At 48.7% G+C, this 16,748-nt stretch overlaps 1 protein-coding gene across 1 annotated transcript; it reads right to left on the bottom strand.

The window, feature by feature from the left end:
- Nucleotides 1–80: 80 nt before the first annotated feature.
- On the bottom strand, nucleotides 81–14,230 carry LOC311119123 (structure-specific endonuclease subunit SLX4-like; the record flags this gene model as incomplete). Its single annotated transcript, XM_084193869.1, is given in 14 exon segments — nucleotides 81–637; nucleotides 936–1,271; nucleotides 1,572–1,674; nucleotides 1,897–3,804; nucleotides 3,807–4,942; nucleotides 5,182–5,351; nucleotides 6,711–6,857; nucleotides 7,099–7,274; nucleotides 8,815–9,079; nucleotides 9,231–9,523; nucleotides 9,754–10,019; nucleotides 10,351–10,587; nucleotides 13,373–13,595; nucleotides 13,708–14,230. Coding segments are annotated over 14 exon segments (6,141 nt in total). The 3' UTR covers nucleotides 81–279.
- Nucleotides 14,231–16,748: the final 2,518 nt, after the last annotated feature.

Raw genomic sequence — 16,748 nt, 5'->3', positions numbered from 1 at the left:
TGGCTTAGTCCAGACTAGTATAGCATGCTGTAAAGATGATTGAGTTCATCCCAGGGACTTGACACTAGGAAGGGAACATAAATGTGACTTTTTATTTTTTCTCTTAGTTGTAGAAGTCCAACATTTTAAATTAAATCCAAACAATATACAACCAATATAAAACAGGAAACAATTCAACTTTAACTCAGTGGTAGTAACATTTGACAGCCTTAATTGCCACTGATAAAATGTTCACTTCAAATCCACCTTTGCCTCCACTGTATCCTCACACAGGTAACTTCAATCTGCTGTTTTAGCTACCCCTCTCCCTCCCCTTCCTCCAGCCCTGGTCACCCCCTTCCCTCTCCTCTTTCTCCCTCCCCTCAGTCCAGGCCTGGCTGTGGTAAACGTAATGCACTGGGAATCCAGGTAGTCTAGTAGCTTGGCTGCCCCCAGCCGGATACCTGCGGCCTTGAGTCTGGCCCGGAGGTCTGACAGGACCAGGGGCTGGTAGTGGAGGATCTGCCCGTAGAGGTGAGGGTCTGACTGGATGAAACGACGGACAGCGACGAGGCTGTCCTGGAGCTTGGAGGCAGACTGCGAGGAAGTAATGTCGTCATTATCTGAGTCATCAGAGAGGCACTGCTCTGGATTAGACCTGGAGAATAGATTGGGGGGTGAACGGAGGAGTGTCAATGTTAGTACATTTGACTTGTGGTCCTCAGTAGCTCAGCTGGTAGAGCACGGCGCTTGTAACGCCAAGGTAGTGGGTTCGATCCCCGGGACCACCCATACACAAAAAAAAAATATGTATGCACGCATGACTAAGTCGCTTTGGATAAAAGCGTCTGCTAAATGGCTTATTATTATTATGAATTTAGCAGTCAAGAAATATATTCTAGACAAATACATACATTAACAACATCTGTTAAAAAAAACCCACTTGCAGTGCTAACCTCTCAGAGTCTTCACTGGGTGCTGTGGAGGACTTATTGGATCCCTGAGAGGCAGAGAGAGGCTCCATGTCTTCCTCCCCACCAGGCAGTTTCACCAGGGAGACGGTAGGTGCTGCTCTTTCATTAGGCTCTTTAAACCCCCCAGTCTGGGCACAGGACACTGGCTTTCTGGTGGGCTCCATGGAGGTGGTGGTGGGTAGGGGCCCGACGGCTCTGGGGCGACCCAGGGAAGGTGCCTCGTCCTCGGACTCTGAACTGATGACCTGGTGGGTGTACTGGTGGATCTCCTTGAGCTTCAGGATCATCTGGCGCTTGGGTAAGGGACGCACACCGAATCTAGAGGGAGGGAGGATACAGAGCAGGTTGGCAACAGGCTTTTACTATATGAAGAGGGAGATGGAGAATATAGACATACTACACTGAGAACTGCCATGCATTGTGCTCCTAAAATAATCTCACAAATATCCAAACAATCATCAAAAAACTATCAATGGAGGAAAAAGGACTGGAAACTAGACCAGGCTAGGTCTGTTCTGCAGATGGCAGTAGTGACGGGGAGTGAAATAACTGCATGAATTAAATAACTGATAGAAAAGATAGAGACTGTTATGAAGTGATGTGTTGGGGGAGTCAGACCTATTGAGCTTGTTCTTGAGATCAGGTGTGTCCATGTCAGAGTAGCTGGGCATGGGGGTGATGGGGACCAGGGGGCCCTGCTGGCCTTTCCTACGGGACGCCACTGCGGAGAGAGGGGTCAAAGGGTAGCCAAACAAGAACAGATGTAACAAAACAGAGAATGTGTTTCACATTCTTATTGCATTTATGGATCAGAATATCACGAATGGAAGATTGTTCAATATTTCAACAGTACGAAGTAATGAAGCCAGCTTTGAACACGAGCTAGCTAGATTAAACATTAAAACCTCTATACAAGGGGTTATAACTGCTGATAGTGAATTACCTGGAGTCTTGAGCTGGGCCACTCTCTGAGCCAGAGCTACAGCATTCACCCTCTGAGAGAGAGGAAGAGCCTCCTCCTCCCCCCAGTCGTCCCAGATCTTAGCGTCCAGGAGGCTAGCGTTGATCTCTGCGTTGGCCTGGGGCGTAGTGGTGTTGGGTGGAGGTGGAGAGGGGGTGGAGAAAGAGTGGCTGGTGTGGGTTTTAGGAGGAGAGGGGGTAAAAGTAGAGGATGGTCCTGCAACCTCTCCATCTCTCCGGCCCTGTCTTGGAGGACTAGCCCCACCGCCGCTGCTCTCCATCCTCAGACTGAAGCACACGTCCTGGGATCGTTCTCCGTCCGTGTCCCCTCCTCCTGCGTTTAGGCCCCAGGAGTCATCGAAGGCCATGGGTGGCTCGTCCATCCCGAGGAAGCTCTGTTGAAAGCTGTTAGTGGACCTCTCCATATCTTCTCCTTCTCTTTTTTCTATCTCTTCCTCCTTCACTACACTCCTTTCCAGTTCCTCTATTTCCATCCTGTCATCCGATTCCTCTCTCACCGGCCTCTCTTTCTCTCCCTCCGTCTCTCTATCTCCTGGGCTGTGGAAGTATTTAGACTCGGTGGATGGTCGGCGTTGTCCGGGGGAGCCGTTCTTCTCTCTCGGTTGGGTAAGGGACTCCTTATGTGGGGACGAGGAAGGGTCGGAAGGGTCCGAGAGGGACAGGTGCAGAGACCCCAGTCCCCCTCTCTTCCATGGGCTCCCAGAGACCCCCAGCCCCCTCCCTTTCTGCCTGGTTCCGCTGTCCCCCTCCCCTGCACCGTCTCTCAGAAGAGGGGAGGCCATGGAGGCCAGAGACGGAGCGGAGGGCTTGGGTAGATCTGAATGAAGGGGAGTGGAGCTGTAAGGCTGGGGGACGTCGTGGAGAGGGGTACCCTTGGTGGAGGCGTCTGGTGGAGGGATGAAGGAGAGAGAGGGGGTCAGGCGGGGGAGGCGGGAGCGTTTTGATTGGGACTGGGAGGGGACCGTGAATACAGGGGAGCGGGCAGCACGGTCAGACCCGAATGAACCACTGTTGTATTTCTGGGAAGAGCGGTCGTCATGGTCGAGACCCAAGCTGGAGTGCCGTGGCCCACTGTTGTCTGATTTCTGCCTAGAAATAGAGGACTCTGTCTGGGCAGAATATGTAGAAACCCTGGGCGGGTTGGAGGTGGTGGAGGTCTGAAGACTAGGCCTGAAAGGGAGGGTGGGAGAGGAGAAAACTGATGCTGCAGAAGAGGAGGAAGAGGAGTTAGCCTTAGGAAAGAGCTGAGTGAGACGCATGCTACTATAGGTCTGGGTAGAGCTGGTGTTGGTCCTCTTGGATGGCATGGGCGGAGTGGCCGGGATGAGCCAAGACATCTCTGCAGAACAGTCCATGGGACTAGTAGAACCAGCAGAACCAAGAGTAGAACCTGGTTTATAACCAGGAGGATCTGGATCTAGGCCTTGATCTGAAGATGAGACAGAAGGAACCCTCACAGAACAACTACTAGTCTCTTTCTCCTTCGAGCTGGGTTTCTTAGGTTCTGTGTCTGATTGGGTTCTTGAGGTGGGTTTATTGGGTTCTGTGTTGGATTGAGTTCTGATTCGGGTGTAGCCTTGGTGGTTCTGGGAGAGACGAGGAGGGGGTGGTGGAGAGGGGCTGGTAGGTGCTAGATCCCCTACCTCCATCTCTTCACTAGAGTCAGACAGAACTATAAGCTCAGGTTCTTCTTTGGTACTGTGAGGAGGGGAGAGGGGTACAGAAATACTGTAAAGACCATGACTCTCTCTCTCTACATCCTCTGGATTAGATGGTATCTTCTCTTGGAATAACTCCTTACACACAGGAACTTTCCCTCCAACCACCCCCTCCATCCTACCTCCTGCCCCGATATCAGTCATTTCCCCTGAGACAAACCAGGAACAGGTAGGGCGGATACAGCAGGGACCAGAGGAGGACTGATGGAGAGGTCAATGATTTCACTGGCTGAGTACTGGAAAGTAGGGATCGCTGTCGGTCTCGTACCCCCATCGACCCTCACCCTTGTGGGCTGGGAGCAGGAGGACAGTGGGGGTGGGGAGGTGGGCTCTGGCTGTCTCGCATCCTCCTCTACCATGGTCCTGGGGGGCTGGGAGCGGGAGAGTTTGTGGCTAGCCCTGGGGGGTTGGGAGTGGCAGGATGGGGGTGTTGGTGGGGAGGTGTGGGGCTCCTCCTGCGTCTCATAGACCCCCCAGGAGTCAGAGAAGAGGCCGCTGTAGCTACGGTCCAGACTGGTGATTAGCTCCTGATCGTCATGGGGGCTGGGGTGGAGGCTTTTATTTGTAGATACCTCTCCGACACTTCTTGAGCTTGTGACGTTTGATTCAAATTGTTTTGTTCTGTCTGATTCCATGGTGGCTGTTCTAGAACATTCTGGATCTCTACCTTCTGATTTGTTGAGATCAGTTTTTATCCTATTTGGACTCCCCCTGTCTGTGTCAATGTCACCCATAGCTATGGCTGCCTCCAAACTGGGCAGTTTTGTTTGAAGGGATGTCATGCGTGTTAATTCAGTCCTATCTGAGTGTTCAGCCAATGAGTGAGCTTGGATTGGAGCCTCCTGCTCTTCCTCTGTCTCTGTGAAAAATGTCACTCCTCCCTCCTCATCCTCCTCTTCTTCTGATTCTTCCTTTTCACTCTCTTTCCCTTCATCCCTCTTTCTCTGAGTGGCGGCAAACTCATATATCTCCTCCATCTCTTCTTCGTTCACCCTTTCTTCGTTCGTCTCTCCGTCTTCTATCGTCACGCCATCCCCTCGCCCCTCCTCCTCCTCCATCGCTATCTCTCCTTCCTCTGCTCTGCCCTCATCTTCCTCAACAACCTCTTCGTTCCACATAGAGCGGAGGAGCTCCATGAAGACCTGGTCTCGGTGCTCCTCCTCTCCCCCAGATTGATGCTCCTGGGCTGGGTAGTCTCCCCACGGATCCCCCTGTCCCTCTACACCTCTGTGGATGTCTGTCTGATCTGGGTAGAGATGGCACAGCTGCTGCAGCTCCTCCAGGTCGAACCTGATGAGGACAAAACAGAGAGAACGAAGGAGTGTTACAGAAAGAGAGGGAGACAGAAAGAGAGCGAGACAGACAGAAAGAGAAACAGAAAGCAACAGGGGAGGGAAGATAAAGAACAATATGTTAATTCTAACTCACTCTTTATTTATTATGTAATACTCTCTGTTACTAAGATTAAGTCATATCACTTAAACACCAGTCTACCCATCCAGACGGAGGTGTTTTGAGTCAGACTTTACCTGGATGCCAGCTCCTGTACGTGTGGCAGCAGGGTGGGTGTGAGGGGGCAGTGGGCTGTGTAGATGTACTGGAGCAGGGTATACACAGCCTGGCCTGGTACCTCACCCAACAACACCCTCTGGGCTGAGGGCATGGCCTCCTCCTGCACCCCGAATCCACTGTCATGGACCTGGGAAAGAGGGTGGGGGGAGGGAGTGGGAAAGAGGGTGGGGGGAGGGAGAGAGACAGAGGGTGGGGGGAGGGAGTGGGAAAGAGGGTGGGGGGAGGGAGTGGGAAAGAGGGTGGGGGGAGGGAGTGGGAAAGAGGGTGGGGGGAGGGAGTGGGAAAGAGGGTGGGGGGAGGGAGTGGGAAAGAGGGGGGAGGGAGTGGGAAAGAGGGTGGGGGGAGGGAGAGAGACAGAGGGTGGGGGGAGGGAGAGAGACAGAGGGTGGGGGGAGGGAGAGAGACAGAGGGTGGGGGGAGGGAGAGAGGGAGGGGGGAGGGAGAGAGGGAGGGGGGAGGGAGAGAGGGAGGGGTGGGGAGAGAGGGAGGGGTGGGGAGAGAGGGAGGGGTGGGGTGGGGAGAGAGGGAAAGAGACAGAGGGTGGGGGGAGGGAGGGAAAGAGACAGAGGGTGGGGGGAGGGAGGGAAAGAGACAGAGGGTGGGGGGAGGGAGGGAAAGAGACAGAGGGTGGGGGGAGGGAGGGAGAGAGACAGAGGGTGGGGGGGGGAGGGAGAGAGACAGAGGGTGGGGGGAGGGAGGGAAAGAGACAGAGGGTGGGGGGAGGGAGGGAAAGAGACAGAGGGTGGGGGGAGGGAGGGAAAGAGACAGAGGGTGGAGGGAGGGAGGGAGGGAGGGAGACAGAGGGTGGGGGGAGGGAGGGAGAGAGACAGAGGGATAGGAGGGTGGGGAGAGAGAGAGGGATAGGAGGGTTGGGAGAGAGAGAGGGATAGGAGGGTGGGGAGAGAGAGAGGGATAGGAGGGTGGGGAGAGAGAGAGGGATAGGAGGGTGGAGAGAGAGACAGAGGGATAGGAGGGTGGGGAGAGAGACAGAGGGATAGGAGGGTGGGGAGAGAGACAGAGGGATAGGAGGGTGGGGAGAGAGACAGAGGGATAGGAGGGTGGGGAGAGAGACAGAGGGATAGGAGGGTGGGGAGAGAGAGAGGGATAGGAGGGTGGGGAGAGAGAGAGGGATAGGAGGGTGGAGAGAGACAGAGGGATAGGAGGGGGGGGAGAGAGACAGAGGGATAGGGTGGGGGGAGAGAGACAGAGGGATAGGGTGGGGGGAGAGAGACAGAGGGATAGGGTGGGGGGAGAGAGACAGAGGGATAGGGTGGGGGGAGAGAGACAGAGGGATAGGGTGGGGGGAGAGAGACAGAGGGATAGGGTGGGGGGAGAGAGACAGAGGGAGAGAAGGACAGATGATAGAGGGAGGGATTGAGAGAACGAGAGATAGAAAACAAATCATAATTCAACTGTAAATACAAATGGTTTCAAATGAGAACCATACAAGCAAATATTACTAGGTGAAATCCACACATGCACTTACCATCTGCGCCAGCAGGGGGCATCGAGCGTACAGCATGAATGAATGGGTGAAGTACACCTCCCCACTGTCCACCTGTAGCTGGACATCACTGAACTGGGGGTTGTTCACCATACTGGTCAGGTCTGAGGCCAGCCTGGACAGCGCCACCTATGGGTCAGAGACATACACAACAGCTACCATCACAGAGCAATGAGCAGGCAACAAGTGTCCAACACAGGTATGAGAAGGTGATTATATTAGCCCAGGGGTGGCCAACCCTCTTTCTGGAGAGCTACTGGATGTGTAGGGTTTTGCTCCAACCCTACTCTAACACACTGGACTCAGCTAAACAAGGTCTAGTTATGAAAAGGTATACAATAAAGTGGAAGACTTCTAAAAGGTGCCTTACTGATTTCTGGTTGCTCCTGTTGGTGTCTCTGCTTTGAGGAACAGATCTCCTTTGATGGCTTTCAGTGTTTCTAATGCTCTCTGGGATGAAGCCACTGAGACACAGGTCAGGGGGTTCGTCTGTGCTCTCAGGAACAAAGCCACTTAGGTGAAAGTCTGTAGCAGTGCTCTCTTTATCTGAGCACAGAGGGAAGATAAACAACGTTAGAGGTACAGTATGTTTGACTTTCAGGGATGCTAGCTACTTTTAGGTATGCTAGCTACTCTCAGGGATGCTAGCTGCTCTCAGGGATGCTAGCTACTCTCAGGGATGCTAGCTACTCTCAGGGATGCTAGCTACTCTCAGGGATGCTAGCTACTCTCAGGGATGCTAGCTACTTTCAGGGATGCTAGCTTTGGATGCTGTGGGTGTTCTATCTCCATGTCTGTGAGCGTGTATATACATCCTGTGTCTGTAGTGGAAAAATAGGGAGGAACAACGATGAAGGCCAGTGACGAAGATGCATCTAGCGACTTGCAGGTGCTGAGGCCCAGAGTAAGGACTCTATCAGGATTTATGGCATCGTCTGGAAGGCTGACCCTATGACGGCTATCACAAAAGTCAAACACACCTTATCCCTGGCTTTCTCCGTGGCGTGACGTTCGCGTAGAACCATGGGAGCACGGACACCGTCGGGGGTTGTGAAGACAGATGAAAACTTGAATCATCTAAATGAATGTTACTGTGTGAATTAAAATGTCTTGTTTGGATTGATTTAAGAGTTCATAAAGAGCTGTGCATTTTTATGTGTTTTATTGTACTGTAAGTGCTATGGATTGATAGTTAAAGAGTTACTGTGTTATTCTGTCTGCTGGACGGCGGTCAGTTCAAAGAGGGAGCGACCAGATGTGAGCTCCTGTCATTCAGATAAGGGAGGTTCTGGAGTTCATGTGGTATTTTTATGATTTGAGTTTTTTGTTTCGGCCAAACAAAGTGATGTTAATTAGACGATGGGAGATACTGAGATTTGGCGCTCAGGGGAGAATAAAAGATGGGTGGAAACTTAGTTCATGTATTCATTATAAACCAATCTCCTGGTGTAGCGTTCCATTACACCATAGTGTGTCATTTATACATTTAGACTTTTAGATATTTTGTATCTTTTGACATTGAAGACCTCTGGTATGTATCATTTGATAATTGTATTCTTATTGCGCAACTGTAATACATTGGATTACTTTAGCTATAGATAAGAACTGTAGGCTGCATATTTCTGAGTAATATTCCTTGAATTATTATTTGATGTATGGTCTAATGGTAAATGTCATTCATACTAAACATAGAATATATGCTTGGCCTCTAACTGTACAGCTCTGAGCTAAGGTTAAATCAATCATTTTATGCTAGGACATTGATCGCAAGATATTAGCTCTGTCTCTCAGCCTCTTAATAATTGCATAAGGGTTATCTCGGGAACATGTAACATAGTATTCTGAGTGGTGATGCAAGGCTTGCTACCTTGACTAGATCCATGGGATACGCTCATGGGCCTATAGCATTCACACGATAATGGAGTCAGATTGAAGATTATACTATGGATGTATTACTCCTATACTAACTTCTGTCATCCTCGGTTGGATTTCCACTCCTTTACATGTCAGTGTCTTTGTGTTTTGTGCACATTCTTACCCCTGTGTGTTTCCTGTATATAACAGTTCTCCCAGGAGTAGCTCTCACCTCTGGCAGGTCCTGGGGAAGAGTAGCCCCACTGTGTGAGGGTCATTCCCTCATCAGCCAGCTCTATCAGGTCACACAGAGTCTGGCTGCCCACTGGAAGGTGCCCTGTCCCTGGGGTGGAAGGGAGCGAAGAGGGGGCTGCCTGGGTGGAGGGGACTGGTCGTTTGGAGGAGGGGATAGGTTGCTTGGTCATAGAGATGCCTTCTATTATGGAAGGGTTGGTGGAGGATACTGGCATGGCCTTGGTGGGAGACACCATATCCATCTAGGAGAAGACAAATTGTGTGAAATAAATGTAAGTGTGAATGAAAAGGAGACTATGAATCGAGATACACGCATACTATTAATGCAAATCAGAGTATTAGAAGCACAGATGTGAAAGTATGAGTAACACACACACACACACAGGCTCTCACCTTTACAGACACCCAAGGCTGTATAAACTCTCTGAGCTCTGGGGTGTAGAACTCAGAGATGACCTTTGGCCCTCCGTCCCGCAACGCACTCTTCTGCCAGAGGGGGGCAGCGCTGCAGGAGGGCAGGGTGCTGGGGCAGCGTGTGGGGGTTGGCGGCGAGGGGGCGCGGGTATGGAGGAGGAGGGCAGCCACACGCTCCTGTAGTCGACTCAGGGCTGTCTCCGAGTCCTGGACCAGGAGGAGGGGAGGGGGGCGAGGGGGTGCCCCCTTTTTCCTCTTGCTACGCCCCTTACCTGGGGAAGGGGTCAAGAGAAAAGGAGGACACGGCTATGATATTAATCATATAATAGAAACATAAAATTGTTTATACATGTATAGTTTCATATCAATGCATTTAGTATAGTTTGCTCCTGTTTTATATAATAAAGGGAAATAATTTTTCATCACAGCAAATACATCCTTATAATCATAGCATAATGCATTGCCTAAACAAGATGTAGGTTCAGTCAAGATAGTGACTTACTTGTCTTACTTGGTTCAGCTCTCCACTTCAATGGTGAAAGAGGGAGGAGGGCTGGGAGCTGCTGACCCCCTTCTCTCTCTGTCTCCCTCTGTATCTCTCTCTGCATATCCCGCTCCATCTCTTTCTCCTTCTCCAGGAGGGAGTGGGACAGGGCCATGGCCACCATGGTGTCTTCGTCGAGGCCACGGGGCTTCTTTCTGGGCTTCTTCCTGCCCGGGAGGCTGGGGTCTGTGGAGCCTTTACGCTTGGAGCCTCCGGCCTGCGGACTGGGGGAGAGGAGAGGGTTACTCAAGGGTAGAATAGAATAGTTTATTGTCCTCCAACATTTTAACAATGCAGTGTTTCTCCTACATTTATTTCTCTAGGTGGGTCACAAAGGCCCCAAAAGCAGCATACAGGGGTGGTTCAGTAGGGCACAATGTTAGCTCTATCAAGTACACTTGTATCTGCAATGTTCAGTATGTTGCACCCTCCTGAACATGACTTAATGCTTCTAACATCAAAGTTATCGATTTAATGTACAGTAACAGCAGTCAGGTTGTTTGGGTTGGTTGATGGTTCAAAGGGGGCGGGACCAATCAGGCCAGGTTGACTTACGGTTGGTTGGCGGTGCTGTCAGTCAGGCTCCCTGCAGCCTCGGCAGCCTGTCTCTGTACAGCCTGCAGCAGCACGGCAGGAGCCACGCCCATCGTGGAGGAGCAGCGCTTCAGGTGGGCCGCGCGACTCTTCTGGGACTTGAACCGTTTACCACAGATGGGGCACTCTGGGACGCGGGGAGCGGGAGGAGGGGCGGGGGCAGCACGGGGGGCACTGTCCTCACTCTCGTCTAGACACCTGGATAGGGGACATTGGGTGTCCCAATAATGTCAATTGGTTTATTTTCCTTGTCTCCTTTCCTTCATCTGCACTGATCTGAAAACACTGGACTGTTGAAGGCTACATACACATCAGAAGCCACAAGAGGACATGATTTCACCTATCCAGTTCTTCAAGATCAGGAAAGGAAACGAGGCAGTATCTTCTTTGGAGTCATTGACTGTTCTATTAACAGACATAATCTGGAGTTAGATGGGTCTTTGGAGTTAATGACTGTTCTATTACAGTTTTTCTCAATTGCTAAAACACTCAACCCTATTGTCTGAACCAAATGCTCAGTTGCCTGAACCCACTGATTGAATCAATCACTCTTTTGGCAAAACCATAAGCACTTTTCACCTGTTTAGACATAACTTGCCAACACATTTTCATTGTGATGCACCCGTGCTGCATAATGGTGAGCACAGGTGACAAATGTCAAACACAATTAGAGCACAGGTGTCACCACTTGAACACAACAACTCAAAATTGATCACACTTGTGGCTAATGATGTGAGGGAACATATACAGTAAGCCAGTTCAGAGAGCACTGGTTTGTGAGGCCCTACAATGGATAGAAATCTGAGAGGAAGAGTTCGTATGAGAGGTGGTCGAGGTGGTCAGCGAAGACAAAGAACAGTAATATCTGATGAAATCAGAGCTACTGTGATTGACCATGTTCTTGTCCATGGTATGAGCATGAGGGAGGCTGGACAAAGGGTACAACCAAACATCAGTAGATTCACTGTGTCCACCATAATCTGAAGATTTAGAGAAGAGAACAGGTAATTACCTTTTTTTGACATTATAGTACAGTATGTAAATGTTGACAGCAATTACTGTATGACATACTATATACTGTACCACAGTATACTGTAAGTAAATATATGTTTCAGTACATCACTGTACCAATGTACTGTAGTATTGTAATGGAGGGTTGGTCTAACTGTTTGTAGGCCTAGTATTCCATGTATATTTTTTGTAACTCCATGTTCTCTTTTTGTAGAATTGAAAGACTGCCACATGGGGGTGGGAGGACAGGTATGTTCTCCCCACACCAAGAGACCCTAATTGTTGATATGGTCCGTGAGAACAATGCCATTAAACTGAGCGAAATTCAGCAGAAGATCATTGAGGACCATTTACATTTTGAGGGTATCAACAGTGTCAGCCTCTCTACTGTTGATCGTGTCCTCAAGCGCAACAGACTGCGCATGAAACAGCTATACAGAGTGCCCTTTGATCGCAACTCAGACAGAGTCAAAGAGCAAAGATTCCAGTATGTACAGGTTGGCATATATCCAGACACATTCAATGTTGATTACTCTAAGTAGTGATTTACTGTAGTGGCCTAAATCACTTTTTCCGTATCACTTACAAAACTATATCTATTTCCACAGAGGGTTTTTCAACTGGATGCAATGGAAAGACCCCATCAATACATCTACATGGATGAAGCTGGGTTTAATCTCACCAAAAGGAGAAGGAGAGGCCGTAATGTGATTGGCCATCGGGCCATTGTTGGTGTTCCTGGGCAGCGTGGTGGCAATGTCACATTATGTGCTGCCATCAGCAATCATGGGGTTGTCCACCATCATGCCAACCTGGGGCCCTACAACACTCACCAGCTCCTCATTTTCCTCAATCACATGCGAGATGCTTTGTTAGGGCAGCAGGATGAGCATCCCATCTATGTTGTTGTTTGGGACAATGTGAGTTTTCACAGAGCCCTCCAGGTTAGAGAGTAGTACAATATGAACCAAGGTTTTATCAATCTTTGCCTTCCACCGTACTCCCCTTTCCTAAACCCCATTGAGGAATTCTTCTCCTCATGGCGGTGGAAGGTATATGAACGCCAACCTTACACCAGGGTAAATCTCCTGCAAGCCATGGGACTTGCCTGTGGTGACATAGGTGTGGAGGCATGCCAAGCCTGGATACGGCATGCCAGGGGTTTTTTCCCCCGTTGCCTGGCCAGACAAAATGTGGCCTGTGATGTGGATGAAGTCCTGTGGCCTGACCCAGTACGGAGACATGATGCTGTGGCTGAGTAATGCACTTATTTGTATATTTGTGTACTTTATTACATGGGCTTACTGTACACAAGTGGCAAACGCATAAGATTTCTGTTTGTTTTTACAAGTGCTACATGTAAATGCACAAGATTTCTGTTTTGTCTTTTTGTACAAGTGCTAAATGCACAGTTTTTTTTTGTTTTGCAACATGCATTTAGCCTACAGTGAACAATAAACATTTATTTATCCAGCTTCATGTCCTGAGCATTGTGTTTTCTATTTTTCTACGTAGTGTTTAGTGACTGTTCAGTAGTGTTTTTTATTTTGATTGACTCGGGGCACGATTTGACAACATAGTTCAGTTTTGAGCACAGATTGAACTGTTTTGAGGTGAAAGTTTGGTTTTGCAAGAAGAGTCTGAGGTTTTGTGAATGTAGCTTGAAAATTGGGTTTTGTGTTCACAGTTAAGAGAAAATGAGAGCAGCTTTCAAGAAATGTGTCTTAGCAATCGAGAAAAACTGTAACAGACAGATTCTGGAGAAAGATGGGTCTTTGGAGTCATTGACTATTCTATTAACAGACAGAATCTGGAGTTAGATGGGTCTTTGGAGTCATTTACTATTCTATTAACAGACAGAATCTGGAGTTAGATGGGTCTTTGGAGTCATTGACTGTTCTATTAACAGACAGATTCTGGAGTTAAATGGGTGAGAGAGCAAGTGTGTGTGTCCAGCTCCAGTAGTCCCTACCTGTTGATGTGCTGGGTGCGTCCTGTGGGGCTCATGGCAGATAGGTCCTTCTGGCAGAGCTGACAGAAGAACAGGCCACCCTGCTCTAGGTCCACTGCCCTACCGTGGGCCACAGCCTGGGCCTCCCTGTCCAGCTCCTCCTGTAGACGCAGGGCCAGGGCCTCATCCGAATCATCCATCTGGGGGTCCAGCGGTAGGGGAGTGGAGGCGGAGGTGGATGGAGCTGAACAGGGGAGGGCAGAGGTGGAGAGAAGGGTAATTAGCATGCCATTGAGTACACACACAAATGAATGAAAAGACACACCATATAATCTAGACACAGTGATGGATCTCACCTTGATTACCTTGCAGTGGATAGGGAGCAGCACCGTCACTTTCACTCCCTGTTGCTGCAGGCTGATTCCTCTCACCATGCACCAGCTTCTGTGGATTGACTCTCTTGAACTGCTGCATCCTGTGTAGCACTTTCTCCTTCACCCCCATTCCCTTATCCTCAGGTCGAGACCCATCAACATCCACAGCCACTGATGACCCATTCTGTCCTCCACCAAGTCCAATTCCTCCATTGACCACTGCTTGTTTAGATTCGTCTGTATTGGAGGGAAGTGGGATTGGTTCATCACAAGCGGTAGAGATGGAGGAAACGTGTTCAGAGTTGTTACCCAAAGCTCCCATGGAACTTGGGCCAACATCTTTCTTCTTCCTCCTAGTCGTCACCCTTTTGGTGGGTATGTATTTCGCAGTGTCCTGGGACGAGGGCTCTGCAACACTTCTCTTCTCGGTTTCGCCTGCTTTCCTGCGGACTCGTTTGAGCAACTTGGAGCAGAGGTCCACGAAGTCTTGATCTGAGTCGTCCATCGTATTTGATTGTAGTGGTCTGCTTCTTGCGCCACTAGATAGCTAGCTAGCTAGATGTGTTGATTGTTTTGCTAGTAGCTAGCCTCTCGGATTGATAGCCATGGAGGTTAATGCTGCTAGCTAGCTAGCAATGTGGGGTGGCATTTGGGAAATATCCTCTCTTCAGCATAAATATTCTGCATCATTTAGGAATTAATGTGCCATTACTGCATGAAAATTGAAGTTGCATATATGATAGTGGAAACATGTATTACGAGCTAAATTTAGTTTATTATTCAAAATACTTACATTCAACCGCTTCACATTATACTTCCTGTCACGTGACAACAGGCTTGACGTCCACCCAGGTCATGTGATAGGGTGGATTCATGCGTTACAAGACCCGTTATTAAAGTACTAAATAAGTTACAACATTTAGACAAATAAATACCAGTAGAAGAATAGCAACTAGCTTTTAACTGAAGTATAAGTGACCATATACATTTTTTTTGGGCTTGATGGCTATATCATTTGATTCAACAATAAAATATTCTAAAATCCCCAGCTTCTCCCCTGAAATCATGGCAAGTCATTTGCAATGAATCCACTCTGTGTGTTGAATGCAATGTTTCAATTTAACCTGAAATTTGCATGGCTTCTTGAGAGATAATTGAATGAAGCCCACATACTCACTTTACCTCTTCTCATTCTGAGACGCCCTAATACTCGCTTTACCTCTTCTCATTCTGAGACTGATATACAGTCGTGGTCAAAAGTTTTGAGAATGACACAAATATTAATTTTCACAAAGTCTGCTGCCTCAGTTTTTATGATGGCAATTTGCATTTACTCCAGAATGTTATGAAGAGTGATCAGATGAATTGCAATTAATTGCAAAGTCCCTCTTTGCCATGAAAATGAACTTAATCCCCCCAAAACATTTCCACTGCATTTCAGCCCTGCCACAAAAGGACCAGCTGACATCATGTCAGTGATTCTCTCGTTAACACAGGTGAGAGTGTTGACGAGGACAAGGCTGGAGATCACTCTGTCATGCTGATTGAGTTAGAATAACAGACTGGAAGCTTTAAAAGGAGGGTGGTGCTTGAAATCATTGTTCTTCCTCTGTTAACCATGGTTACCTGCAAGGAAACACGTGCCGTCATCATTGCTTTGCACAAAAAGGGCTTCACAGGCAAGAATATTGCTGCTAGTAACATTGCACCTAAATCAACCATTTATCGGATCATCAAGAACTTCAAAGAGAGAGGTTCAATTGTTGTGAAGAAGGCTTCAGGGCGCCCAAGGAAGTCCAGCAAGCGCCAGGACCGTCTCCTAAAGTTGATTTAGCTGCGGGATCGGGGCACCACCAGTGCAGAGCTTGCTCAGGAATGGCAGCAGGCAGGTGTGAGTGCATCTGCACACACAGTGAGGCGAAGACTTTTGGAGGATGGCCTGGTGTCAAGAAGGGCAGCGAGGAAGCCACTTCTCTCCAGGAAAAACATCAGGGACAGACTGATATTCTGCAAAAGGTACAGGGATTGGACTGCTGAGGACTGGGGTAAAGTCATTTTCTCTGATGAATCCCCTTTCCGATTGTTTGGGGCATCCGGAAAAAAGCTTGTCCGGAGAAGACAAGGTGAGCGCTACCATCAGTCCTATGTCATGCCAACAGTAAAGCGTCCTGAGAACATTCATGTGTGGAGTTGCTTCTCAGCCAAGGGAGTGGGCTCACTCACAATTTTGCCTAAGAACACAGCCATGAATAAAGAATGGGACCAACATCCTCCGAGAACAACTTCTCCCAACCATCCAAGAACAGTTTGGTGACGAACAATGCCTTTTCCAGCATGATGGAGCACCTTGCCATAAGGCAAAAGTGATAACTAAGTGGCTCGGGGAACAAAACATCAACATTTTGGGTCCATGGCCAGGAAACTCCCCAGACCTTAATCCCATTGAGAACTTGTGGTCAATCCTCAAGAGGCGGGTGGACAAACAAAACCCCACAAATTCTGACAAACTCCAAGCATTGATTATGCAAGAATGGGCTGCCATCAGTCAGGAAGTGGCCCAAAGTTAATTGACAGCATGCCAGGGCGGATTGCAGAGGTCTTGAAAAAGAAAGGTTCAACACTGCAAATATTGACTCTTCGTATAAACTTAATGTAATGATCAATAAAAGCCTTTGACACTTATGGAATGCTTGTAATTATACTTCAGTATACCATAGTAACATCTGACAAAAATATCTAAAAACACTGAAGCAGCAAACTTTGAAGACCAATACTTGTGTCATTCTCAAAACTTTTGACCACGACTGTACACTCACTGAGAAGCCCTAATACTCACTTTACCTCTTCTCATTCTGAGACAGATATACACTCACTGAGAAGCCCTAATACTCACTTTACCTCTTCTCATTCTGAGACAGATATACACTCACTGAGAAGCACTAATACTCACTTTACCTCTTCTCATTCTGAGACAGATATACACTCACTGAGAAGCACTAATACTCACTTTACCTCTTCTCATT

The sequence above is a fragment of the Coregonus lavaretus genome (genome assembly GCF_964263955.1).
Source record: "Coregonus lavaretus genome assembly, contig: HAP1_SCAFFOLD_408, whole genome shotgun sequence".
NCBI classification, from domain to species: Eukaryota; Metazoa; Chordata; class Actinopteri; order Salmoniformes; family Salmonidae; genus Coregonus; species Coregonus lavaretus.
This window is presented reverse-complemented; position numbering and strand designations above follow the sequence as displayed.